Source organism: Silurus meridionalis, chromosome 24 (assembly GCF_014805685.1).
Source record: "Silurus meridionalis isolate SWU-2019-XX chromosome 24, ASM1480568v1, whole genome shotgun sequence".
NCBI classification, from domain to species: Eukaryota; Metazoa; Chordata; class Actinopteri; order Siluriformes; family Siluridae; genus Silurus; species Silurus meridionalis.
Genome location: NC_060907.1, coordinates 1175699 through 1201683, shown reverse-complemented (window position 1 = coordinate 1201683; position 25985 = coordinate 1175699). Strand labels below are relative to the sequence as shown.

Here is a 25985-nt window from a genome sequence, read left to right as displayed (position 1 = left end):
AGGAGAGAAGCCATGCCCAGGGAGGAGGTTCCCTTCTGAGTCTGGTTCCTCTCAAGGTTTCTTCCTCATGCCATCTCAGGGAGATTTTTCTTGCCACATTTGTCACTGGCTCACTCATTAGGGACTCACTTACAATTATAACTAACAAACTTATAGGCACTAAATGTCTTTCTTCTTTTATACAACTTTATTTCTGTAAACTGTTTTGAGACAACATCTGTTGTTAAAAGTGCTTTACAGATAAAAACGAATTAAATTGAATTGAATTGAATAAATGAGGTTCCTTCTCAGGGGCTTACGCTCCATAATATGGTGAAGAACTCTGCAGTCTGGGAAAACCTGGAGGCAGATCTGCCACGCCTTGAAATTGAAAGCTGGTTCGAGCACTAATAGTTAAATAAATACAAATAAGACTAATATGTTTAAGGCTCGCATAAATTAGTCCAGATTCAGAAATTTCAGTTTAAAGGTTTGAAATGAGATTGACCTAATTCCAATGATTTTAGCTTCTTCATCTCCTTTTTTTTTATTTAATTTTTTTTATTATAATTCACCGGATACTTTTTATCTCAGTTGCTTGAGAAATAAGAAGCTTCGCACTGTACCAGTTTGGGGTTAAAATAATGATTTCCAGCTGAAACATATTCAATCACTGCATTAATGATGCAGTTATAGGCTTAAATATTAAAGATTTATTAACAAATATTCCTGATTGGGTTTTTTTATTAATAAATAAATATAACAAATGTATTATTTTTTTTAATCCAAACAGCAACTTTGTCTTTGCAGTGTATTTACTGTATTTGGCAGAATGTTTGCATGTACAAACTGGTTAAAATTTAACCCACCACCAGGAGACTTGGGAATATGACCTGCATTTACCAGAATGTTCTGCAGAAATGTTCTTTCTGGAAAACACATGATGCAGCGAGGTGGAGTTTCAGAGGACAGCAGGATTTAAAAGTGAGTGTCTCTCAAATTGAGTCAGTTTTGATGGAAAAGGAATAGGAATTGAAATCTTAAAAAGGGCAAAGTATTTTAATTTTTTACCGTTTAATCTTTAGCTTTTTAGCCAAATCCTGACCTTCTGCAATTAAACTGAAGTGTATTCATGAGCAGCTGGGGGAAAGTAAAATGACTGTAAGTAGCCCTAACACGGCCAAATCACTATATATGGAAAAAGATTTTTATTATGTTAATCGGTTTTGTCATTTTCTGAATTGACTGCCTTTTACTTTTAAAGAATCTCACAGCATGATTTATTTATCTATTTGTCTGTGATTTTTCTATTCTTTTGTGTGTCTTTTCTCCAGAGTCCTGTATTTTCAGTGTTTTCAGTCTCCTGGACTCTTCTGCTCCCCCTGCTGGTTGAGAGTATTCCTATTTTTACCAAAACCTTTCCTTTAGATTGCTCTGATGTTTATTCTAACGGACAAACGCTCTGTGGCGTTTACACCATTTACCCTACAGAGGACACACCTGTACAGGTGTACTGTGACATGGAATGTGGGGAAGGTCAAGCAAAGCATGAGAAGTGGACGGTATGCTAGAACTATATATAACCACACACACACACACACACACACACACACACACACACACACACAACCACATCAGGCCTAACATTATGACATTCTGAGTGGTAAAGTGAAGAACACTGATGATCTTTATCATGGCACCTGTTAGTGGGTGGATTTATTTATTAGGCAGCAGGTGAACATTTTGTCCTCAAAGTTGATGTTAGAAGCAGGAAAAATGGGCGTAAATATTTGACCGAGTTTGACAAATTGTGACGTCTAGATGACTGGATCAGAGCATCTCCATACCTGCAGCTCTTGTGGAATGTTCCTGGTCTGCAGTCGTTAGAATCTATCAAAAGTGCTCCAAGGAAGGAAACAGTGGTGAACCGGCGACATGGTCAATAAACCTAAATTACTGATTGTTACTTTTCATCAGGTGTTTCAGAGGAGAATGGACGGCAGTGTGAACTTCTTCAGACCATGGGAACACTACAAGAAAGGGTTTGGGAGTTTGAATGGAGAATACTGGCTGGGTGAGAAGTGGCACCAGAGATCACTCAATACTGATAGAAGGGACAGACCTGCTACACACACATCCAATGAAGTCTGATTATTTTCCGATAATAGCAGATTTTGAAGTGTTTTATTCTTCTTATACCACAGCAACATGCCAAAGTTACTTACAGTTTTTGACATTTTTGAAGAAAGATAACCCTAACACTTTTTTTTTAGTTTATAGTCGGATTTACTGTTATTGGAATTTCGACCAAACAAGTTATGCTCCTATGCTTACCTTCATTATAGCAGCTAGAAACAGTTGTTTTGTCAATAACTTCTTTTTAATATTTCTTGAAGTAAATAAAAAAAAAATCATGCTACCAAACCCTTTTTTTATGTACATAGTTCATATCCTAATGATTTCAGACAGGAAAACTGAACATGGAAAATGTTTCCACCATGTGACCATACTGATTAATGCACATGATATTTATTCGTCTTAAGGACTGGAGAACCTCCATCAAATCACTCGAAAGGGAAAATATGAGCTGAAAGTGGACCTGCAGGATTTCGAGGGAGCATCTGTTTATGCACAATACACTTCTTTCTCTGTGGAATCGGAAAATAATGGCTACAAACTCAATGTGAACGGCTTCATCAATGGAGGTGCAGGTGAGAGCGAGAGAGTTTATGAGTTTAAATCCCACCACTCCTCTTGATTGAGGCTCTTCATTTTTAACTGCCTAGCTGTATAATTAAAATAATTGTATGTTGCTTTGGATAAGGGTATTTGCCAAATGGCATAAATGTAAAAAGAGTAAAAGATATGGAAATAGTTAGGAACTTTAAGAAAGCGATGCATGTTACAGTACAGTAACATAAAGCAGACATGTGTACTAACTATTTCTGCTATCTGCAGGTGATTCTATGGTTGTACACAACGGGCAGAAATTCTCCACCTTCGATAAAGACCAGGACTTAGATGCACTTGGGAACTGTGCTAAACGCTACCTCGGGGCTTTTTGGTACCAAAAGTGTCATGATGCTAACCCTAATGGGATTTACATGTGGGGACACAATGGAACTTATTTTGCCACAGGAAATGTGTGGAATACTTGGAAAGGACTTGATAAAGGTCTCAAGTACATCGCAATGAAGATCAGACCTGTAGCAAAGTGATGGGTTTCTCTTTATAACTTCACTGTTCTTAATGGAGGAGTTTGGCATTGAAGTGAAAATGGAAGTGATGGTGTTTGGTGTTGCTGAAGGTGGAAGTGATAGTAGAGGTGATGATGATTAGTTAGATAGAAGTTTATCCGAGCCGGTGGTGATGGTACTGAAGGAATAAAATTCCCTTGAACAACACGAGGAAGAACTTTTGAAAGGAACCAGATTCAGAAGGGACCCATCTTCATCATATTGACACTTAATGTCCATTCACTAAAGTTTTATCATTGTTGAGGTCAACAACTATTTACTGATGAAATCTCAAGTGTAAATCTGTTTATGGAAATTGCTGAAATTGTTCATTCAACATTCCAAAATGTAAATAAAAACAGAATGCAATGATTTGCAGATCTCATAAACCCATATTCTATTTACAATAAAACATCAACTGTTTTAATGAATATAGAATATACACCATTTGAAGGAACATATAAGGTTATTTGGAATTTGTCTCAAAAAAGTTGGGACACGATCATGTTTGTGGATAAAAACTGTGTTTACAGACAGTGATTTCTGGAGGTATTAATGAACTATGCTGTGATTTCCAAAGAAATCCACAGCCATCCGAAATTGACTTTCACCCTTGTCCCTCATGGAGATTTTCTCCAGATTCTTTGCAACTTTTGATGATATTATGTTCTGTAAATAATGAGATATTCAACTGTTTAGCAATTTGATGTTGTTCTGAAATTGTTCCAAGTTCTGCTCATCTTTACTTCTGAGAGACTCTGCCGCTCTACGATACACTATTTATACCCAATCATCAATAACTATATAATTATTAAATAATAAATTTCCATAATTTTGTTGCTCCGTCCCAACTTTTTTAAGACGTGTTGCAGCCATCAAATTAAAAATTACCTTATTTTTTTATTAAAATGGTACAATTTTCCTCAGTTTTCTATGTTCTGCAAATTGTATTATTATTAACATATTATTAACACATAAGATATGGTATATATAGTAATATACAATATACTGTGCAAACATTGTGCATAAAGAGAGATGTCAGAAGATAATAAACTTAAATTTGTTTAATACAGCATCAGTGAACAGTCACTTCATTGTATCTCAAGAGATGTTCAATAGGGTTCAGGTCAGGGCTCTGGCTTGGCCACTCTATCACCTTCACAGAGTCGTCCCTAATCCACGCCTTTATTGTGATCAACATTTTTATTCCAATTTAGTTTCATTTCAGAAACATATCCAGGATCACCATTCAAAAGAACTATGTACAGACAGATTCCATGCAGCCGACCACTGGTATAAAGAAAAAAAATAGAAAAAAGAAAAGTCAGATAGGCATAGTAGCATAGTGGTACTTTTCAGCCTATCCAGCGACATCACAGCAACATTGTACTGGCTGTGTGTTTAGAGTTGTTGACATTTAGGAAGGTAAACCTTCGGCAAAGTCTGAGGTCCTGAGCACTGCGGAACAGGATTTTAATGAGGAGATCTTTGCACTTTAATCATTGTGTCCATTCAGCCTTCCCTCAACCCTGACCAGTCCCCAGTCCCTGCTGCAGAAAAACACCCCCACAGCATGGAGCTGGCAGCACCATGCTTCACTGTTTGGATGGTTTAGGGCAGGTGATAAGTGGTGCCTGATTTCCTCCAGACAAAATGTGTGAATTGAAATCAAACAGTTGGTTATATATTATATATAAAACATCGGTTTCATCTGACCAGAGAATCTTGTTCCACACAGTCTGAGAGTCTTTTAGTGGACTTCCATGGATTTTGCATTGAGGAGAGGCTTCTGCTTAGCCACTCTGCAGTGATAGTTTTCCTTCTGGAACTTTGTCCATGTCCACACAGTCTCTCTGGAGCTCAGTCAGAGTGACTGATTCTTGGTCTTCACTCTTACTAGGTCCTTCTCCCCTGATTGCTCAGTTTGGCTGGAGACCGGCTCTTGGAAGAGTCCTGGTTGTGCCACAATTCTTCCATTTGAGAATGATGAAGGTCACTGTGCTCTTGAGAATACTCATTGCAGCAGCAATGTTTTGCCTTCCCCAGATCTGTGCCTTCAACAATCCTGTCTCTGAGCTCTGCAGCAGGTCCTATAACCTCATGTGATCTGCATGGTCAGCTGTGAGGTCTTCTATAGAGAGATGTGTGTTTTTTTCAAATCATGTCCAATCAATAACCTTTGCATCTGGATCTAAAATGATCCACAATTGTACTCAAACAAAAAAAAACAACAACAAAGCTTTACTTTTACTTTTTATACAAAGAATGACCATATTACAGAATTGCTGCTATAATAAATTCTGCATTGTGCACATCATTGTGTGTGTGTGTGTGTGTGTGTGTGTGTGTGTGTGTGTGTGTGTGTGTGTGTGCGTGTGTGTGTGTGCACGTGTGTGTGTGTGTGTGTGTGTGTGTGTGTGTGGTGTGTGTGTGTCTATTGTTGGCAGATTACGGGAACTTCCTGCTGTTCTGTTCTTTTGTTTCCTTATGAATGACCTCTCACTGACGTCTCCTTTTAGAAACCAAACAAATCAATTGCAGGTTATAAACTTCTGCACTCAAAAAATAAACCTGAAGAAAGTTCATGGTGTTGATGCTCAACATTCCAGGACTGTTTTATCAGTAAAAGGAAACCAACACAAAATGAAGCATGCAGTCATAATGTTTTGCCTGGTCAGTGTATATATATATACTGCATCATACAAACATTCATATATGTAGAGTTAAATAGCTGTTATTTGTCACATGATCAATACAGCACAGTGAAATGATTATTTTTTTGCATATCTGAGCTTGTTCAGAAGCTGGGGTCAGAGGGTCAAGGGCATTGCTCAAGGGCCAAAGAGGGGCAGTTTGGCAATACCGGGGCTTAAACCCCAAACTTCCGATCAGTACTGTATATACATACTGTATATTACTACATATACCACATCATATTACCTACTGCACTTTCTTTACATTATTTACTCTCTCTCCTGTACATATGGAGCCCATACCCTCATTTATCATACTGCTATTTATTGTAAATATGCCACTTATCCACTCCTGGTTAGATGCTAACTGCATTCATTTGCTCTGTACATGTACATTGCACAATGACAATAAAGATGAATCTAATCTAATTTAATCTAATCTAAACTAATCTAATATATAGAGATAGAGAGCTGCACACAAAGCTATATAATTTCAACTGCTTCTAAAGCCTGTAACCACATACTGTACATTCCAAAGAACTCCACACTGTATTATTTAGACTTAAATGTGCAGAAGAAAAATATTGATCTTGTATCAAATACCAACTTTATGAAATGTGCTGTCATTTGATATCCAAATAAAGTAACCAGGGTTTCGAAAAGGAACTGACAGACCTGAATGTACGAATGTGGACTAGCTGCATTTTTGCATTTCTTGTAAAATACTTCCTTCTAGAATATACACACACACACACACACACACACACACACACACACACACACACACACACACACATACTGTATTCTAGCAGAACACAATAAAGCTGGATGCAGGCCAATTTTCTACCTTAGCTGTTCATTTCTTTATTGGTGCACATGGAGTAGCTATAGTATAAAAGACACACACACACACACACACACACATATGCATATCTGTGAGGAATCATCTGTTCTCCATCACCGGACTCAATCTGTGCTATAAACAGGCAAGTCCTTCTACCTCTGCTTCATGTTTTCAAAGATAATTAATATCACTGGTATACAAGGAGAAAAGCCTCAGAAATGAAAGTAGCTCAATTTAACCAGAATTTCCAAGATTCAGCTTCAGGTCAATATTGCATCATAATTAGAGGAGGTTTGTGCAATTATGCTTCATAAATCTTCTGCAAAATGTGGTCTAGCAATAAGAATGATGCCACACCAATCATTATAACTGTACCCAGCGTCTGGGTTGGTCCCATTGCTGTGTTGCTTCTCAGACTATTAAGATACAACCTCAAAATGATACAGTTTTAAAGTATTCGAATTATAATGTGAATATCAGATAATTAAAGAATATAAACTCCAACATCAGATTACATTTACATTAATTATATCTAATATATATAATAAAGATTAAACAACAAGGTTACATTATTGTTTGGGATCTATGGCACTTTTTGGTTTGTCTTTTCTAAAGCTGCAGTAGAATCATCTCTGGAGAGATTCCAGCAACGATAATTAGGGGCCTATTAATTAGTCTCTGGTCCTGGTCCCCTTTTGCATCCAAAATATAGGTGTCATGCCTTCCTCTTCCTTCCTCTTCCTTCCGTGTAGTCAAACATACTCACCTTGATTTAGATAATTATCTATAATACAATAATAATAATCTTTATTGTGAAATATTTTGAAAACGTTATCCAACCAGCACCTTTATCACCTGTTTTCTAATTTATTGAATCTAATTATATAAGAATTCGTACATTTTTATCTCTGATGTCAATCATTTCCCAAAAGATGTAGACCAGTGTAATTACACATGAGTGCTGCTGAACACTGGATTCTGATTTGTCAGAAAATGCTGACAATTGTTTTGGAAGAGCAGCTCTGAAAGTACTGCAGGTTTATATCAAGTTCAGTTAGGTGGTATGATGAACCAGATATCGGACTGTTAAAGCTGTTTAGATTTTATTACACATTTCAAACTGTTTTCCAGGTTTTTTGTTTTTTTTGCTGAATAATTGCACTTCATTTTGCAGTTTGTTTGGAGCAAAATAATGTTCTTATGTTGTAATACCAGTAGGAAATACTAGATAAATATGACATTTAAACTTTTCCAAATCACTGACACACTCGTTCTGATACGTTATCTTTTCTATCATAACGTCTCGTTTACTGGGAACCGTACAGCACACACTCCAATGATGACAAACTTTTAATTGTGGAAGAGAATCATGATAATAATTGTGGATGAGGAGAAATGTGTTTATGTAACATAAATATTTGTAAGAAGTCTTTAGGGTCAGTGCTCTGTAAGCGTCAGATGTATAGCTGTGACTTTACTAATACAGATGATACACACACACACACACACACACACACACACACACACACACACATCCTTGTGTGATGTTGTTGCTGTCAGTCCATTAATTATTTTATTTTACAGAGAAGAGAAATGAGGCCTTCAGTATAATGGTGAGTGATTTTTTCTACTGCATTACTTCTTACCAGTTACTATCTTCAGTCCCTGCCTCTTCCTCAAACACTTACACTAGCACTTTTTCCAGTTTGCTTTGTCTTGAAAAGAATCGCTCTGGATAAGCGCGTCCTCTAAATGGTGTAAATGTAAATTTCTTAATACAACCCCAATTCAAAAAAGTTATGGCACTCTGTAAAATGTAAATAAAAAATCACCATTAACCCATATTTTATACACAATGGAACATAGAAAACATATCAAACGTGTAAGCTGAGAAAATTTACCATTTTAAGGACAAAATACGGTCATTTGGAATTTGATGCTGCAACACCTCTCAAAAATATGTTGGGACGGAGCAACAAAAGTCTGAAAAAAGTGCATGTGATTACAATTAAACAGTTAAAGAAAGATTTAGTAACTGATGAGGTTCATTGACAGCAGTTCAGTGAGATGAGTGGGTATTGATAGTGTAGGCAGAGTCTCTCAGAAGTAAAGATGGGTGGAGCTTCACAAATCTGTGAAAGACTACAGTTTCAGAATGATGTCAGAAACTGTTCGAAAAATGCAATCAATCATTATTTAGAGAACAAAATAATAATTGAATGTTTCAAAATTTGAAGAATCTGGAGAAATCTCTGTGCACAAGGAACAAGGCTGAGAATCCATAATGGATGTTTGTGATCTTCTGCACATCCACGTTACTGCATTTAAAACAGTGATGATTCTGTAATGGAAATCACTGCATGGGCTCATTTACAGCTTCAGAAATCATTGTCAGGGAACACAAATGCAGTTTAAATCTCTTTCATGCAAAGAAGCAGGCATGCGTGAACATGATCCAAAAACACCACCATCCTCTCTGGGCCAAAGCTCTTTTAAAATGTAGAATAACAGTTTTTTGCATCACTGATGGTATGGTGGTTCCTTAGTGCCAGTGGAATGGGTAGCTTGTACATTTGGAAAGGGTCCATCAATGCTGAATTTGATAAACAGGTTTCAGAGCAACAAATGCTTCCATCCAGAAAACACAATGCTAACTGCATACTGCATATATTACGGTTTTATCAGTGTCTATTTAGTTTATTGTGGATAAAATATGGGTTTTTTTTAGATTAGTCCCAACTTTTTTACAATTGTGGTTGTAAATTCCCATTTAAAAATATCTCTGTCTGTCTGTCTGTCTGTCTGTCTGTCTGTCTGTCTGTCTCTCTCTCTCTCTCTCTCTCTCTCTCTCTCAGACATGCTGCATGTTAGCACTGTCAGTCTTGGTTGTCGTCGCTGCTGGTCCTGCGTATGTCCGTCTCCTGCCTCAGGACTGTCATGAGATCTACAGGGGTGGTATTAATCGTAGTGGAGTGTACACCATCTACCCTTCAGACAACAGCCCTGTACAGGTGTACTGTGAGATTGGCTGCTCTGAGGATTCAGTCCAAGGATGGACCGTAAGATGTTTATTTATTTATTTGTTTATTTACTTTTTTTTATTTACAAAAATTGAGCTTGAATTTGCAAAGTTGAGAAAAAACCACATTATCATGTCACAAAGTAGAAGAATCATTAGTGTTAAATAGACAAAGAAAATTAAAGTAAAAACCAAATATTCTGCACTGACTGTGATGTGATGCAGCTCTTATAATGAATTCTCTCTCTCTCTCTCTCTCTCTCTCTCTCTCTCTCTCTCTCTCAGGTGATTCAGAGGAGAATAGATGGCAGTGTGAATTTCTACAGGAGTTGGGAGCAGTACAAAAATGGCTTTGGGAATAAGAGTGGAGAATACTGGCTGGGTGAAATTTTTATTTTTTATTTCTGAATTTTGGATTCTCAATAATTCACCTAGAGTCCTACATTCTAGTTCTTCCTGGTTGCTCCTGATGTTCTGTATATTTATATTTATTGTGGGTTAATGGTTGTAAGCATCAGGTCAGACCCTCCTGTTCTGTAACTGGTTGCAGGATGGAGAAAAGGCCAACTACACACTTTGATTTAATGCATTTTGTATTCGATAATTAAACAGCAAGTATTAGAAGTGGAATTGTGGATTTTGTTAGGCTAGAGGCATGGTACGAGGCGAAACCAAACAGCGGAGGTGGATTAACTGACAGTGCTGCAGAAATGAAAAGAAGAAAACATTTACACAAGTTATCCAAAACGAACCTAATCAAATGTCCAGTAGGTGGCGCTCCTCTCTATCCTGATGTGTTTGGAAGGAATTTATACATTAGATTAGCAGCAAAATTGCACAATTGTGGGATTATTCAAAGGAATAAAGGAATTCAGCACTTAGCATTTATACTTCCATTAATATAAGAATTCCAGCTTATAAATCCTCTTACATTGCTTAAAAAGCTTAAAAAAACAATACATTGTCCCTTTGCTTGTCGTGTCTCTTCTCCTACTTCCATTACGGTGCATTTATATGCAAAGCACTGATTTTCTTGGGCCATTGAGAAATAAAATTACAGGGACATGGCCATTGGTGGAAAATACACCTGTCATAGTAAAGAAGACAGGAGGGAGTGCAAAAGAGAAACAAAATAAACACCACATGCATCTCAGGCACATAATAATCACCTTCTGAGTTTTGTTTAAATGTCTCTCTGTGAGGAACTCGCACTGCTGTCAATAGTTTTCAGAAATAAAATCAAGTGGAAACAGAAAGCAGAAAAAGCACGGAGTGATGAGGGAGGTGGAATTTGATGCTTCATTGATGAGAACCCTGTGGACTGAGACTCATCTTGTGGTGTAACGTCCTGTTTGTCGTAATTTAACACGTAACATACCCTCGTGTCCTCCTAATGCATCTCTGCAGGTTTAGAGAACCTCTACAAGATGACCCATAACAAGCTGTACGAGCTGCAAGTGGACCTGGTGGACAATGATGAGGCGAAAGCGTCTACTCTTTACACAACGTTCTCTGTGGGTGGTGGAAGCAACTACGTGCTCCAAGTTGGAGGCTTCGTAGATAAAGGAGCAGGTGAGCGATCTGCTCTTAGTCACTGCTTGCGTGCTAATAAAATAAAACACATTTTATTTCTAATATATATTTCATATATGGAGTGTGTGTGTAATAAAAATGCTTCTGTCTGCAGGTGACTCTCTGAGTTATCACAGTGGACAGAGATTCTCCACTTACGATAATGAGCAGAATCCATACGGCTGTGCTAGATCTTACTTCAGCGGGTTTTGGTTTAATGCTTGCCACTATGCAAACCCAAACGGTATATATCTGGGGAGGCAGGACAGCACCTATTTCGCCATCGGAAACGTGTGGTATACCTGGAGAGGTTATGAATACGGCCTCAAGTCCATCACTATGAAAATCAGACCTGTGTCTTAAACACATAGAGCCGAACTCCTGAAAATAAAGCAACACTGTCGGGTTTTTATTTTTCTAGATTTTCTTAATTGGGATTAAATATGCAATTATCGGGTTTATGAAGAAATACTATATGTATCATTAATCCAGTGCATTATAAAAAACAAATATTAAATCTATGCCCTCATTGTTGTTGTTGTTTTTATTTTGTTCAAGTGATCAACAAAAATAAAGTGTATGAATATCATATATAAAGTTTGTTTATATACTGATCTAAGCGAATCAGTAACTTTTGCTTGTCTGTTGTTCACAGGTCAAATGCTCATGTAAATAGTGATCTTTAAAAATTTTAATTTTTATATCTAGAAAAAGGAAATTACAAAAGGATTTTCCTAAAAGGTCCCATAAAATTGGCCTGACAAATTATTTCGAATGATTTATTTAAAATATGTGAGCTGTATTTTAGTGTAAATGTATGGAGCTGAATGGAGAACATGCATGCCTCAAGCTGAAAAAGTGATTTGTCAACCTTCATGAAGATGCTGGTTAACTTTGCTAAATGTTCAGCTCGAGTTTATTGATTTTTACAGAAGTTGCACAGGTTACACACAAGGGGGCGCAGTAAAACTGTGCTTCATATACAAGTTTGTGAGGTCACAATCACTTGTGTGATTATATCCACATGTAAAAATATGTTCTGCTCCTGTGTGTATCTTCTGTCTGCTTTATGGGGAAATAGAAAAGAAATGTTTGGTCCTGTAAAATTGAAAAATTTACCACCCACTTTTTTTTTTCCAGTTTTTGAAATTTGAATATTATGTGTCTGATTGTAAAGTCTGATCATATGTTTGTTTCCTTACATTCTGTATTTGGTCTACTGGTTTCACACCATATATATATAATATATAATATTTCCATACTCCAGTGAAGGTGGGCTGGATTCAAGAGCTTGTCCAATGATCCTGAACTTACAAATGGTTCACCCATTTTATGCCAGAATCATGGCGTAATAACAATCTGCAAACTTTTCCTTCACAACTTAACCACCTTTCAGCTCATCTGTTCATTTCTTTTCTATATTTTCTAGTTTTAATCTGGAACTCTGAGAAGTTTTATAATCCTCCTGAAAAAACTGTATCCTTCATACAGATGGGCTAGAATGCTAGTAAAGTTCTAACATGAGTAGAATTGTAGTAATGGTATTCTAGCAAAATTCTCCAAACTAACACAATACCAGTAGATCCATCCAAGTTCAATTAAAACTTACCTGGGGGAAAAAAAAACGTTTTCCAGATGCTCATTGCATAGTCAATAACACACTCCATTAAAGAGAGCTATGAAGCAGCTACCGATCCGATCCGATCCGATTCCCCCATTACGACGCAGTGCGATACGATTTAGATTCGATTCAACATGATGTGATTCGATGGAAAAAAATCTGATGCTCTGCAATTCAGCATGGTACAGATAGTTTCATTTCATTTCTTCAGTTCAGACAGACAGCAAATCATTAATTGACTTTATTAAGTGTAAAAAAAAAAATAAAATAAAACCAGTTCTTCTGCTGTTCTGTCTCCAGGAAAATGCAGCTCTGCCTCTGCCATGTTAATCTGTACACTATGTGACTCTCAGGACACGCCTCGATCTCCGTTGTGTTGTGAGGCTTCATAATCATGTAGCAGCAGCGGCGCTCGAGAGTTCAGCGAGAGAAATCAGTCTACATATCAAATATTGGTCACTTTCTAAATAATAAAACTAATCTACTAATCATTATATATTTGTTTGCGAGCTCTTGGCTTTGTTCTGCTGATCAGTTTATGATCACTGCAGTTCAGACACTTGAAAGGAGCTCGGGAGATCACAACACTTGGTTTATTGAACATCAGGAAGTGAAACTCATACATTAGCAACAGCGGATTAAACAGCGCATCTCATCTCTCTCTATACAGTACACTCTCACAACTCCCACCCTAACCTCTTTCCCACGATTCTGAATCATGGAGCACTGTTCTTGTGCTTTTATCTCCAGATCTTATTTAAAGTTGTAGTAAATCATTCATAACTTTTAATTTCAGTCCCCAAATATAAATGAAATAGTTTTTTGCCGATGCAAATATGGTAACGCATCATGATACTAATGTCGACTTTTATCCGACTTTTTTTCAATCGACGCATCATTGTGCCGTTGCACCGAAGCGGATCGCTGAATTTTACCGTCCCTGGTGGTTTGTGTTCTACTTCGTGTTGTATGTATTTATTTTTACCCACATGTTTCTCTGTCTTTCTGTATGTTTTCAATGTTCAAGTTTTTAATGTAATGAAGTTTTAATGAGAATACAGTCAGCAAATCCAAATCTAGAAAAAGGTTCAATGTTTTCTGAACAGGCAAAGGCTAGCAGTTTAGGATACACCAAAGCAGGCAAAAATCCAAACCAATATATATATACATAAAGAAATAGACGAAATCATTTGGAAAAAATTGAGAATAAATGGAAACTGTGTGTGTGTGTGTGTGTGTGTGTGTGTGTGTGTGTGTGTGTGAAAATGTATATTCAAAATAAATATTATATACTTTATTGGTGTTGATTGGGTCCCGTAATTTAAAAATAAAAGATTGAGGAATGCTTTTGAAGAAGCTTCTGAACAGAAGTTCTCAGGCGACTATAATAGCACAGACAGATAAAATCAAGGTTAACATTTGCACCTGCAGGCCATCTTTCATCCTTATGTCGTGTCGCATTTAAATATAAGAGCAAATTTACTAGATGACCTGAAACACAAGCTGTAAACAGATTAGATGGAGGCAGGACAAAACCAAATAACCCGTTTGTTCACATTTTGTTGTTTTTTTGAGAACAAATATTTTCTTTCTAATCTAATCTCTAATCTAATCCCTAATCTAATCTCTCTCTCTCTCTCTCTCTCTCTCTCTCTCTCACACACCTTTATTTTTTCTCTCTTCTAAGGAAGAACATGGGTGGAAAAAAACAGAGAAACTGTACTGTAGTAAAGGAAAGGCTACTTTATACAAATGAAAAGTGAAATAACAAAAATATCTACTTCAGTAATAAAATCAGTTTTTGATCTGATTTCTATTGGACACCAAAAATGTTTACACATAACTTTTTCACACAGATTATAAATATATACACAGACATCAAATAACACTGTTGTTTTAATGAAAATATCAAATGTTGATGTTCAATATAAATATTAATATACACCTCAGAAAGTAACAAAATGAGGGATTGCCAATACTGGAACATGTTTGCCAGATTGACAGGTTAATGTCAGACCAAACCATGGAGAAAGATAGGATTTCTTTATGATCCAGAACATACTGTACAAGCTCATGGGTGAAGCACAGTGGTGGTAGTGTCATGGCTTGGGTTTGCATGCAGCCCAAACCACATCCCAAATCGCACCTCCATTACAACAAAGGACTTCATCTGAGGAAACTGGAAGGTTTTAGACTGGCCAAGTCAATCAGCAGATGTTAACCCAACAGAGCAGTGTTTCACCTCCTGAAGAAGAGACAGGAGGGAAAAATATCAGAAATACACAACAACTAAAAGAAGCAGCACAACAAACCTGAAAAGGCGGCACAACAATGAAAAGCAACAGTGGCAGTGTTTTGCTATAATTTTATGGTTTTATAGTGTTCTATATCCAAAGATGCCATGTTGTAAGTTGTATAAATCATCTCAGTGAAATGAAAGCTAATATTCTGATATCAGATTTGGATCTCAAAACCAAACCCTTCAGCAAAGTCATGTGGAAACAAGACACTGGCAGTGTCACCAGTTTAATAACATTCTGTACAAGCTGAAGTTGAAGATATGAAAATGTAAGTTCACTGATGGCATTTTTTGGGTAAATATAAAAACTTATATATAAGTAAAATGTTTTCTATGGAAGTAAAAATAAAAACCAAGAATAAATTTTTTTTTTTATCTCAGGATAATAAAAGTTGTTTTCTCAAGAGCTCATTTTTCTCAACAATCTGGTTGAATTACTTATCCATCAACTTTTTATTTTTATTTTTAAGAATAGTCTTAAAAATAAAAGAGGGCAAAGTTTGTGCTTTATATACAAGTGATTGTGATCTTGTGAGGTGCAGGATTAATCCAGTGTGTGACGCGATATGGTGTGCTTCTGTCTGTATCTATTGTCTGCTTTAAAGTGGATTAGAAAAGAAATGTATTGTGATTTAAATCAGAAGAATGCTTGTGTTGTGGAGTGGAATGTAGACCAGCACCATCTTCACATTTCTTGTAAATTTAAAGTCACTTCTATAGAAGTAAAAAAATACGCCTGATTCAGGAAGAAAATGCTTGTATGTACACCAGTTTTCTGCATAGTCGTAGTTTTGTGTAGGTTCTTGTTATACATTATTAAACGCATACACACAAATAAGATGCTATTAGATACACAATATGGACAAAAGATCTACCAAAGCGGCTGAAAATGTGTCCCAATACATTCATTACTATACATTTACATTCACTACAATACTTTTAATGCATCAAGCTCATGTATTATTAGTTGTAATTAGTGAATTTACAATCTCTAAAATGGAGATCCGTGGTTTTGTTTTTAAGATTTTTGCTTTGTTTCTAATAAGAAGTAAGAAGGTTTCTGCAGGTCTTAAAAAGTCTAAAAATGTCACATTTTAAATAGAAATTTTTTGGCCTTAAAAGGTTTTAAATTCTCTGTTCTATGTCTAAACAGGTTTTAATTTTCGATGTCCATGTAAAGCTGCTTCTACTGCGCAGTGAAATGCTTCCACGGCACTTTAGTGTGTTTTTGTTTGTTATGTCTGTTTTAGTTCTTTCTTTCGCGAGTCCCAGTGTAATTTACTGTAGTACATAACTACAAATGAGACCGACATGCAACAGCCAATCAGCTTTCTGCAACTGATACAAATATCTCAGTTTGTACCACAGACGTAAAACAGATTTTATTTTTTAGCTAAGGGGAAGTGCCAGTTTAGCGATACTTGGCTTGAAAAATATTAATTAAGGGCTCAGTTATGGTCAGTCACTAACAACAAATTTGTGTGTGTGTTTTTGATGTTGTGATATAGATGTTAAATCTAAAACCCTGGAATAGAAAAGTGAAAAGTTCTTTACAACGTTGTGTTTATGTGAGATCCTGTGGCTCAGTTTCATGGATCCCAAAGGCTTTGATAAGAAACCATCCCCAGCTGCACAAAGTCACCTCCAATCCAAGAGAGCACCATCTAGAGGCAGACCAGGACGATGTGGGCAGATCTGAGGAGAGGAGGGGGGCAGGAACAGTGGTCACTTAAATCTTAGCAGCATGTTTAACTCAACCAAGAGAGAAAAAGAGAGTGAGAGAGAGAGAGAGAGAGAGAGAGAGAGAGAGAGAGAGAGAGAGAGAGAGAGATTGTTGTATGAAAGTTAATGTCACTGTGCAGTCTGGACTCTGGCAAAGGAAAGACTGGGTCAATAATCACACTGAGGTCTTTGACTGCTGTACACACGGAGACAGAAACACCATCCAGAGATGCTACATAATCTGAAAGTTTACTTCTAGCTGCATGTGGTCCTAGTAAAAGTACTTCCGTCTTATCTGAGTTGAGCAGAAGAAAGTTATCAAGCATCCACTGTCTAATGTCCTTTACACACTCCTCAACATTGTTAAGCTGATCTCTCTCATCTGGCTTTGCTGAAATATACAGCTGTGTCATCAGCATAGCAATGGAAGCGAATCCCATGTTTATGTATAATTTCACCCAGAGGCAGCAGATATAAAGAGAAACCTTACATTTTGTTTGCATTTTATACACAGCTCTTTTACCATGTTATTTTAACCTGTGATCAGTACATGGCACTGTCACAACATTTGTTGCAAAGCCCAAGGTCAGGGGTTTAATAATGCCTGCCAGATGTTTTTTTTTTTTTTTTTTTATTTTTTTTTATTAAAAATTTAGATTTTTAATTTACATTTATATTTGAGATTAAAGCAGAACCTCAAAATAAAGTCAGAAAAAAAGATAATTCAACTTTTAACATTTGCTTTTCCTTCAGTTTAAACACTTGTATCTTCTGTTACATCATTTATTAAATCTGTTAATATCTGTTACAAATGAATTATTAAAACTATTTTTTTCATACTTTTGTACACTTCTTAATTAAATCACAAGATACAAAATTAGTGTCAAGATATTGTATCAATCACAAAACTGCTCTTTCACCTTTAAATAGCATGCTTTTCTCCACAAGAGGGCGCTACAGCAGCTTTACAGAAATCAGTAAATATAAAAACACACCAGAGTTTGTTCATCCTGCTACAGCTCAAAAACTTCAACCTTTCCAAAGTCAATGATGTTGCACTTCTACATCTTCAACATTGAGTCCATACTTACCTCCTCCATCCCCATTTGTTATGCTGCTATCATTGCTAAAGACAAAAGCAGACTGCAGGTAGGATTGTGTCTGAACCCTTTCACCCTGGATAAAGACTTTTTCAGTCACTCCCCTCTGGCAGGAGGCTGCAGTCCATTAGGACCAAAAACACTTCATGCCACAAAAACAGTTGCAATGGACCTCGTCAACAAGACCAAGGACCTGCCATCATGTCTGATCTAAACATTACTTTACACACCACACAAATCATCCTATATGTGTTGCATTAAAACAATCAACAAGGATGCACTTATTAAATTATTTGGGAAATATCATTTACATTGCCTCGCTGTTACACACCCTGCACTAATTGTGCAGGCAGTGTCTTTATTTTTATGTATTACTTTATTGTTTCATTTTCATTTTTTTTTTGAGCACCATGACAAATTCTGTGTACATGCAACCCATGTTACCTGTCAATAACGGTGATTCTCATCTGATTCTGATTTCCCTTAATTCCAACATTATGATCAATGGTTTCAAAAGCTGCATGAAAATCAAGCTAACAAATGTGGATTCAAAACCCTGATCAGACCAATAACAGTCATTTACCACCTTAACTAGCGCCGTCTCTGTGCTATGATGAGGCTGAAATCCTGACTGATACATTTCATAAATGTTCTTCCTCAGTAGATGTGAGCAGAACTGCTGTGCTACAACCTTTTCTAGAATCTTGGAGATAAAGGGAGGTTTGATATTGGTCTGTAGTTGGACATCTGACAGGGTGAAGGTCAGGTTTCTTAATTAGGGGGTTGATAACTGCAGTTTGAAGAATTTAGGTACAAAACCAGTGCTGATGGAAGAGTTACAATTTTTCATTTCAAGGGTCAGCAAATGTTTTCTGGATGGAAGCATTTGCTGCTCTAAAACCTGTTTACTGCGTTCAGCATTGATCAGAAATGCAGGCATTTGAACTGAGTGCTGACAACAGGCCAGATGATCCCTGTCCTCTTTAGTCCGGAGGCCTTTTTTCCATTGGTCTCTAAAAGAACAGTTTTCTACTTTGCCTCAGTACATTTTAAAAGAGCTTTGGCCCTGAGAGGATGGTGGTGTTTCTGGATCATGTTCACGCATGCCTTCTTCTTTGCATTATGGAGACACTTGCATTTGTGGATGACATGCAAACTGTGTTTACAGCTAATGATTTCTGAAAGTGTTAATGAACCTGCAGTAAATTCTATTACAAAATCATGACTGTTTTAAATGCAGTGGCCCCTGAGGGCCAAATAATCACAAACATCCAATATTGATTTTCACCCTTGTCTCTTCTGCACAGAAATCTACTTTTGATGATATGTTCTGTTCATGATGAGATATCATCATCTACAGACATCCAATTTTAAATTACTTTATGTTTTTACTTATAATGGTACATTTTCTAACTTTTGACATGTAAATCGTTTAGATTTTCTATTAAATCTAAAATATGGCTTTGAGATTTACAAATCATTGCAGTCTGTTTTTTATACATTTTACACAATATCCCAACTTTATTCAAGCTACAGTTGTATAAAAAAAGTTTGATTGTTCATGCAGCTATTTTCACTCTTCATCCCCAAGTAATGTCCAGTGATTTACCAGATGTTCTTACCAAGCCGTTTGTCCAGTATTTTGAGTTCCTAGATTTGACACATTTCACTTTTCTTTTCTGTTTTCCGCATTTGCATATGCCTCATACCTCCCGCACGTGACGCATTTGCACAGTCATGAGAAAGTGTTTAATAATCAATCATTGATAAGACAGGAATGCACACAAACCAGAATCTCAGCTAAAATGCTGATGTATAATTGTAAATCATGTGGACATAGAAATGTAATTATTACAAGCTGTAATGTATTTTAAAGTATTCAAGAACAATAAAAAACACAAGTTAAGTTGTAATACAGAGCCCAGATTCCTTGTTTTAAGTTTAGCATTAAATTGACATTAATATCGGAGATGGCATTTTAAAAAAACCCTCAAAAATCTACCTCAGACTTCCTTCAGCTTCTTACAGAAATATGTTGGAGTTTTGCCAAGATGGTAAAGCAGCAATATAAAAAGGGGCACAAATGGACTATGGTATCTGCAGACTAGAACCTGCACAGGTGAGTGTCAAAACAATGCAGTTCATTACTGCTAATTAAGAGATATATTTATTTATTTAATGATTGTGGATTGGATTATTATTTCTTGTTTCTATTATATGTTTTATTTAACCTTCTCTTATTTTAAATATTATAATTATTATAATTATTATAATTATTATTATAATTATTATAATTATTATTATTTCAGAATAAAGCCATGATGCTGTTGCTGATTTTGGCCTTGACCCCGCTGGTCTACTCAGCTCCTATCACTAACGTGTCCCTGCCACTGGACTGTGAAGATGTTTACATCCTTAAGAAAACTGCAATGAAAAATGCTTCTGTCCCAAATGGAGTCTACACCATTTACCCAGCAGGGCCAAATAAACCCGTGAAGGTGTTCTGTGAGATGGGCTGTGAGGAAGACGATAGCCACCAGGACGGGAGATGGACTGTGAGTCAGAACATATATCTGTTTAAGGCTGTTTGTGTATACTGTACTAGTAGATCAATGTGAGGTAACACATGAAATTATTTTCATTCTTAAACGACCAACCAGGTGATTCAGAGAAGAATCGATGGCAATGTGAGTTTCTACCAGTCATGGAATGATTATAGGGATGGATTTGGTGATGCCAGTGGTGAATATTGGCTCGGTGAGAAAACACTGTGAAATTTTCAATAGTAGGAACATAGAGATGTCATATTTGTCTATTTGAGTTATTCATCTCTTTATATTTCCAACTCATGATTTGAAATTATTTTGCACATGAATTGAAGGTCTGGAGAACATGTTCCTGATGACCAACACGGAGAAGTATCAGCTGAGAGTGGACATGGAGGATTTTGAGAGAGGCAGTGCCTATGCCCTCTACACCACTTTCTTCATCGGCTCAGAGTCCAACAGTTACACGCTGAATATCGGTGACTACAAAAATGGAGGAGCAGGTGAGCAGATCAGTAACCACCATTTCTAAGTAAATGTAAATGTAATAAATGCATCAGTGTCCACATTATGGCTTTATGGCCCATATTTAGTATCTCATGATTGTTAAGCTCTGAACTTCAGAACAAAACAGTATAAACCCCGAGGCCTAAAATATAGGCAGAGAACTTAAGCTGAAGCTCAGGAAATACACATAAGCAGGGTTTTTTCATTCCTGTTACAGAAGGTTGGATTTACTTGCACTTCACATTGTCCTCTGTTTGTCTTTTCCAGGTGATTCTTTGTCCTATGTGAATGGGAGACCTTTTGCAACCTTTGACAAAGACCAAACTGGATACTGTGCAGACACTAATGGTGGAGGATTCTGGTACAGCTATTACTACTGGTACTACTACTACTACTATTACAACTATGGGTACTGCCACATTGCCAACCCCAATGGCCTGTACAAATCAAAGAATGTGAATGCAATGAACACGGGGATCATTTGGCAAACCTGGAAGGGTAACTACTACTCTCTGAAGAGCATCGTTATGAAGGTCAGAAGAATTGGTCTGGAAGATATTGAAAATCTTTAACTTCCCAGGCTGAGAAATTTAGAAGAGGAGAACAGAAATAAATAAGTGTAGTATCTCTGACTGCTCAGAAATGGCTAAACTACTAATCAATACATCTTAAGTCTTTGGGTTTCTTCCAAGGTATATCTGTAACGCTTTCATTCTCAACTCTATTTGTTATAATCCCTGTCTGCCTATTATTATCTTTGTACCTCTTAAAAAAAATTAAATCCTTATATATCAAATAAAATAAACCTGATTTGAACAAATGAAATCCGAGTTTAAGTCTTACATTCTTTATTTTTGTAACAACACATCTCTATTGTTTATTTTATTTTCGTGAACTGTCCAAATATTTAATTATATATTATGTTAGAAGACATACTGAGAAACAGACTGTAACATTACATTCTTAATGAACAACATTAGTGAACATTAATGTTCAACAATAGATTAGATTAAATTTGGTTAGATTAGATTAGATTGCACAAGACAACAAATTGCAGTTAGCATCTAACCAGAAGTACTTTGGAAGCAGTGTAAAATATTTACATATGTACAGATAAAAAGAGATGAATAAATGATATGAAATTAAAAATATCAATATCAATAAACAGTCCATATACACTGAACAAGATATTATACACATATTGTTTATAAAGGTTATATACATTTCCAGACATTTTAGGAAGCACTAAGTATTTACACATTCAAATAAAAAAAAATATATAAAAATAAATAATTCTGGGTCTTTATTTTCTTGATTATTATCCATAAACAGAACACACCCGTACCCAGAGTGACTAATGCAAGTTCTTGAGATCTCTATCAATAAAAATACATTTGGCTACTGCTGATAAAAGAGTCTGAAGTTCTGTAAAGCATGTTTGAAAAAGAAATGTACTGTAAGGAACCATGTTCATGCTGCAAAAGATGAAGTGACCTCCAAAACCAGCACAACCCTCCTCCTATTCCTCACCATGCAGATCTGACCTCCAACACATGCACTGCTGCTGCTCCTGTAGAGGCTATGTGTACCTGGCTAGTGGCCTTTTTTAAACTTTTTGCTTTTAAGTCCAAGGCAGATGTTGGTTTGTGCTGCTGTGGCAGTTAGAATCAGTGCTGCTTCAATGAGTAAAAAAATAAAGCTCCATTATTAATTTATTTATGTATCTATTTATTCAATAATGCACATTGTTTATTGTAAGTTAGTGGATGACAGGCATCGACTGCATCTGAATAAAGTTTAAAAGTCAAACAATGCATTTTTCCTTTTGCTCATTAAGACATGAAATGTCTGACATTGAAATTCTGTAATTTTATTACGTTTCAACATTTTGAACACATCCCTCATTCTCAAAGATGTCCTTTTTTTAATTGTTTTAAACAATGATTTCACATATTTTCACTTATTTCCATTTACATATTTATAGCATATTGTATATGCCCTTATTTAGAGTAACTTACAATTTTCTCATTAATACAACAAAAAAATTGAGAGATAAGGGCCTTGAAGACACATATCATGGGGATTAAAACTTTAAAATCAGAAAACCAACACCCTATCCACTGAGCTACCACTTCCTTCTTGCACCTGCATTTCTCCATTTAACTTTATCTGTGAATTATCTTAACAATCAAACTTCATACAGAACAGTATAACTAAATATAAGTTACTGATATAAGTTATGTTATAGTAACTATAAATTACTGTAACTATGAACATCTAATTAGTTTGAAGAAACACATCAGTTGTTAAAGTGTCTTTGCATTGACAAATGCAATTGATTTTTGTAAAGCTGCTTTGAGACAATGTCTGTTGTGTCTATAGAAATAAACTTGACTTGACTTGACCTGAATAGTGCAGCCATTTCTGACATTTCATGAAACATCTTCTGGTCACTTCACAGTAACAAACATTCCCAGAGGAATTCCGTAAGAAATGCAGACATTAATCGGAACACTTAACAGCAGGCAGCTCGTTGGACTGGTCTTGAAAGTCTCAGACAGCTACAATACCTCTGGGGCTAATTGGTAAAAACAGGAACATTTCCTCATGCTTGAAGCGTTTGTGATTGTTTTTATCCAATTCTTTACTTAATTTATACAGAACAGTGATTGACATTTTCTAAAGACACAAAATATTTTATTAATGTATGAATAATTGTAATCATTTTAAATTCTGATGACCAGCTTTCCATTCTGATTGATTTGCTGTAGTAGTAGTAATAATGGCTATTTAAAAAAAGAGCTAGTGTCCCTTTTTAAATATTAAAATACATCTAACTATTTCTTTACTTGTTGTTTTATCAATCATTGTTCATTGTTTATTCTAAGCAAATGGCAAACAATAATACATCAGCTTGAAGAACCCATCTGTGATTAAAATGTCTATGTTCTTCTGGTCACTTACAAAAATCAGTCTTTCCTAAGATAAAAAATGCAAACATTATTCAGAACATTGGACAGCAGGCAGCTAGTTGGACTGGTCCTGTAAGACTGACATTTACAGTAATTCTGGGTTGATAAAAAAAATACACATTTCCTCATGCTTGAAGAGTTTGTACTTTGTTTTTTGTTTTGTTTTTTAAATTCTCAATCTGATTTTCACAAACATCTGCTACTAATTCAATTCCATCTCTGGTTCTTGGATTTTCTGCAATATTATACTTTTCCAAATACATAGAATATATTTGTAATTTCTAGACACATATTGAACAACACATTTTAAATTTCATACAGAGAAAGTGACAATATAAACAGAATTTAAAAAATATAAACATTATTTAGATTACCCAAAATGCAATATGATTGTTTGTATAATTAGACCATGATACAATTGATTAAAATGTGATTATTAACGAGGAAAAACACCATGGGTAGCAAACAGAGTGAAAGTTTCCATTAGCATTTAATGTTCAATTAAATTTTTATTTGTGTCGAATGGCTTACAGTAGACACTCTCTCAAAGGAGCTTTAAAGAGGTAAAGTGGTTGTATAAAATAATTTATTATTTAGGTTTAGTACGTCATCCCTAATAAGAAATTCAAAGTTGACTGTGTCAAGGAAAAACTCCCTTAGATGGCATGAGGAAGAAACCTTGAGAGGAACCATGAGGGATCTCTGGTATAAGAAATGATTTACCACACCACCGAAAACAAACCAGTCAACACCTGAGCGTGAGGTGACAGCAGCATTAAAATTACCCAGTTCACCGAACACTCCATATCCATGATCTCTTCAGATCTGCTTCTTTATCTCACAAACACCTACTGACTAAAGACTCCACTAAATAAATATGTGTTCAGCCTCGACTTGAACACTGAGACTGTGTCTGAGTCCCGAACACTGATTGAAAGGTTGTTCCATAACTGTGGGTTTATAAGAGAAACATCTGCCCCCTGCTGAACTCTTTATTATTTGAGGTACCAACAAATAGCCTGCACCTTTTGATCTAAGTAGGCGTGGAGGATCATACTGGTACAGAAGTTCACTCAGATACTGCGGCGCAAAACTGTTAAGTGCTTCATACGTCAGTAGTAGCATTTTGTAAGCATGGTATTTTGCAAGATTTAATTGGGAGAAGTGTGGACTAATTAAAGCATGGGTGATGTAGTCATATTTCCCGGATCTGGTAAGGACACTCATTGCTGCATTCTGGACTAACTGAAATAGTTTTTCTACGTAATGTAACATGCTGCATGTGGTCCTAGTAAAAGTAGTTCTGTCTTATCAGAATTTTGCACAAGGAAGTTATTAAGCATCCACTGTCTAATGTCCTTTACACACTCCTCAACATTGTTAAGCTGATCTCTCTCATCTGGCTTTGCTAAAATATACAACTGTGTATCATCAGCATAGCAATGGAAGCGAATACCATGTTTACAGCGGGGAAAATAAGTATTTGACACATCAACATTTTTATCAGTAGGGGGATTTCTATTGACACATAATTTCCACCAGATGTAGCCTTTAGCCAAATATTGAATTCATACAAAGAAATCAGAACATTTTAGTACACAAGTTGAGTCATAATAAATAAATTGAAATGACACAGGGAATAAGTATTGAACACATGAAGATAACAAGGTGCAAGATGGCATAGAAAGCCAGGAGATCACCTGAAATCTGTCAGTATTGAGAAAGAAACCCTGCCCCCTATCAGTACTAAATGATATCAGATCGTTTAGTCCTAATTGATGGCCTTTAAATGCTTCTCATTACCCAGGAGGCACACAGGAAAAACTTCATGATGGGTAAAAGCAAAGAACTCTCTCAAGATCTTCGTAATCTTAT

The 25985-nt window shown here is 36.1% G+C and overlaps 3 protein-coding genes across 4 annotated transcripts; all 3 read left to right on the top strand.

Annotated features, from left to right (window-relative positions):
* Positions 1-804: 804 nt before the first annotated feature.
* LOC124378090 (microfibril-associated glycoprotein 4-like) lies at positions 805-3587 on the top strand. Of its 2 annotated transcripts, XM_046837602.1 has the most exons (6): positions 805-963; positions 1065-1140; positions 1314-1541; positions 1957-2053; positions 2523-2690; positions 2938-3587. In XM_046837602.1, exons 2-6 carry the CDS (start codon positions 1135-1137, stop codon positions 3195-3197), a joined length of 759 nt encoding a protein of 252 aa, XP_046693558.1. In that variant the 5' UTR covers positions 805-963; positions 1065-1134; the 3' UTR covers positions 3198-3587. The 2 variants fall into 2 exon arrangements, with proteins under 2 accessions (XP_046693558.1, XP_046693557.1); XM_046837601.1 differs by lacking the exon at positions 805-963 and having other exon boundaries at positions 980-1140.
* Positions 3588-8280: 4693 nt separating this feature from the next.
* LOC124378120 (microfibril-associated glycoprotein 4-like) lies at positions 8281-11873 on the top strand. The gene is made up of 5 exons (XM_046837651.1): positions 8281-8365; positions 9608-9811; positions 10057-10153; positions 11179-11343; positions 11459-11873. Exons 1-5 carry the CDS (start codon positions 8363-8365, stop codon positions 11704-11706), a joined length of 717 nt encoding a protein of 238 aa, XP_046693607.1. The 5' UTR covers positions 8281-8362; the 3' UTR covers positions 11707-11873.
* An 8198-nt stretch (positions 11874-20071) lies between these two features.
* Positions 20072-21960, top strand: LOC124378152 (microfibril-associated glycoprotein 4-like). The gene is made up of 5 exons (XM_046837688.1): positions 20072-20204; positions 20395-20640; positions 20746-20842; positions 20967-21134; positions 21406-21960. The coding sequence occupies exons 1-5, from the start codon at positions 20169-20171 to the stop codon at positions 21708-21710; spliced, it is 852 nt and encodes a 283-aa protein (XP_046693644.1). The 5' UTR covers positions 20072-20168; the 3' UTR covers positions 21711-21960.
* The last annotated feature ends 4025 nt before the right edge of the window (positions 21961-25985 follow it).

Excerpts from the sequence above, each read along its gene's own strand:
- LOC124378090 (XM_046837602.1), top strand. Across the intron at positions 2,054-2,522 it reads GAATGGAGAATACTGGCTGG|GACTGGAGAACCTCCATCAA; the intron begins GTGAGAAGTGGC and ends ATTCGTCTTAAG. Across the intron at positions 2,691-2,937 it reads CTTCATCAATGGAGGTGCAG|GTGATTCTATGGTTGTACAC; the intron begins GTGAGAGCGAGA and ends TGCTATCTGCAG.
- LOC124378120 (XM_046837651.1), top strand. Across the intron at positions 9,812-10,056 it reads ATTCAGTCCAAGGATGGACC|GTGATTCAGAGGAGAATAGA; the intron begins GTAAGATGTTTA and ends TCTCTCTCTCAG. Across the intron at positions 10,154-11,178 it reads GAGTGGAGAATACTGGCTGG|GTTTAGAGAACCTCTACAAG; the intron begins GTGAAATTTTTA and ends GCATCTCTGCAG.
- LOC124378152 (XM_046837688.1), top strand. The coding sequence starts at position 20,169 with ATGGACTATGGTATCTGCAGACTAGAACCTGCACAG. Across the intron at positions 20,843-20,966 it reads CAGTGGTGAATATTGGCTCG|GTCTGGAGAACATGTTCCTG; the intron begins GTGAGAAAACAC and ends CATGAATTGAAG. Across the intron at positions 21,135-21,405 it reads CTACAAAAATGGAGGAGCAG|GTGATTCTTTGTCCTATGTG; the intron begins GTGAGCAGATCA and ends TGTCTTTTCCAG.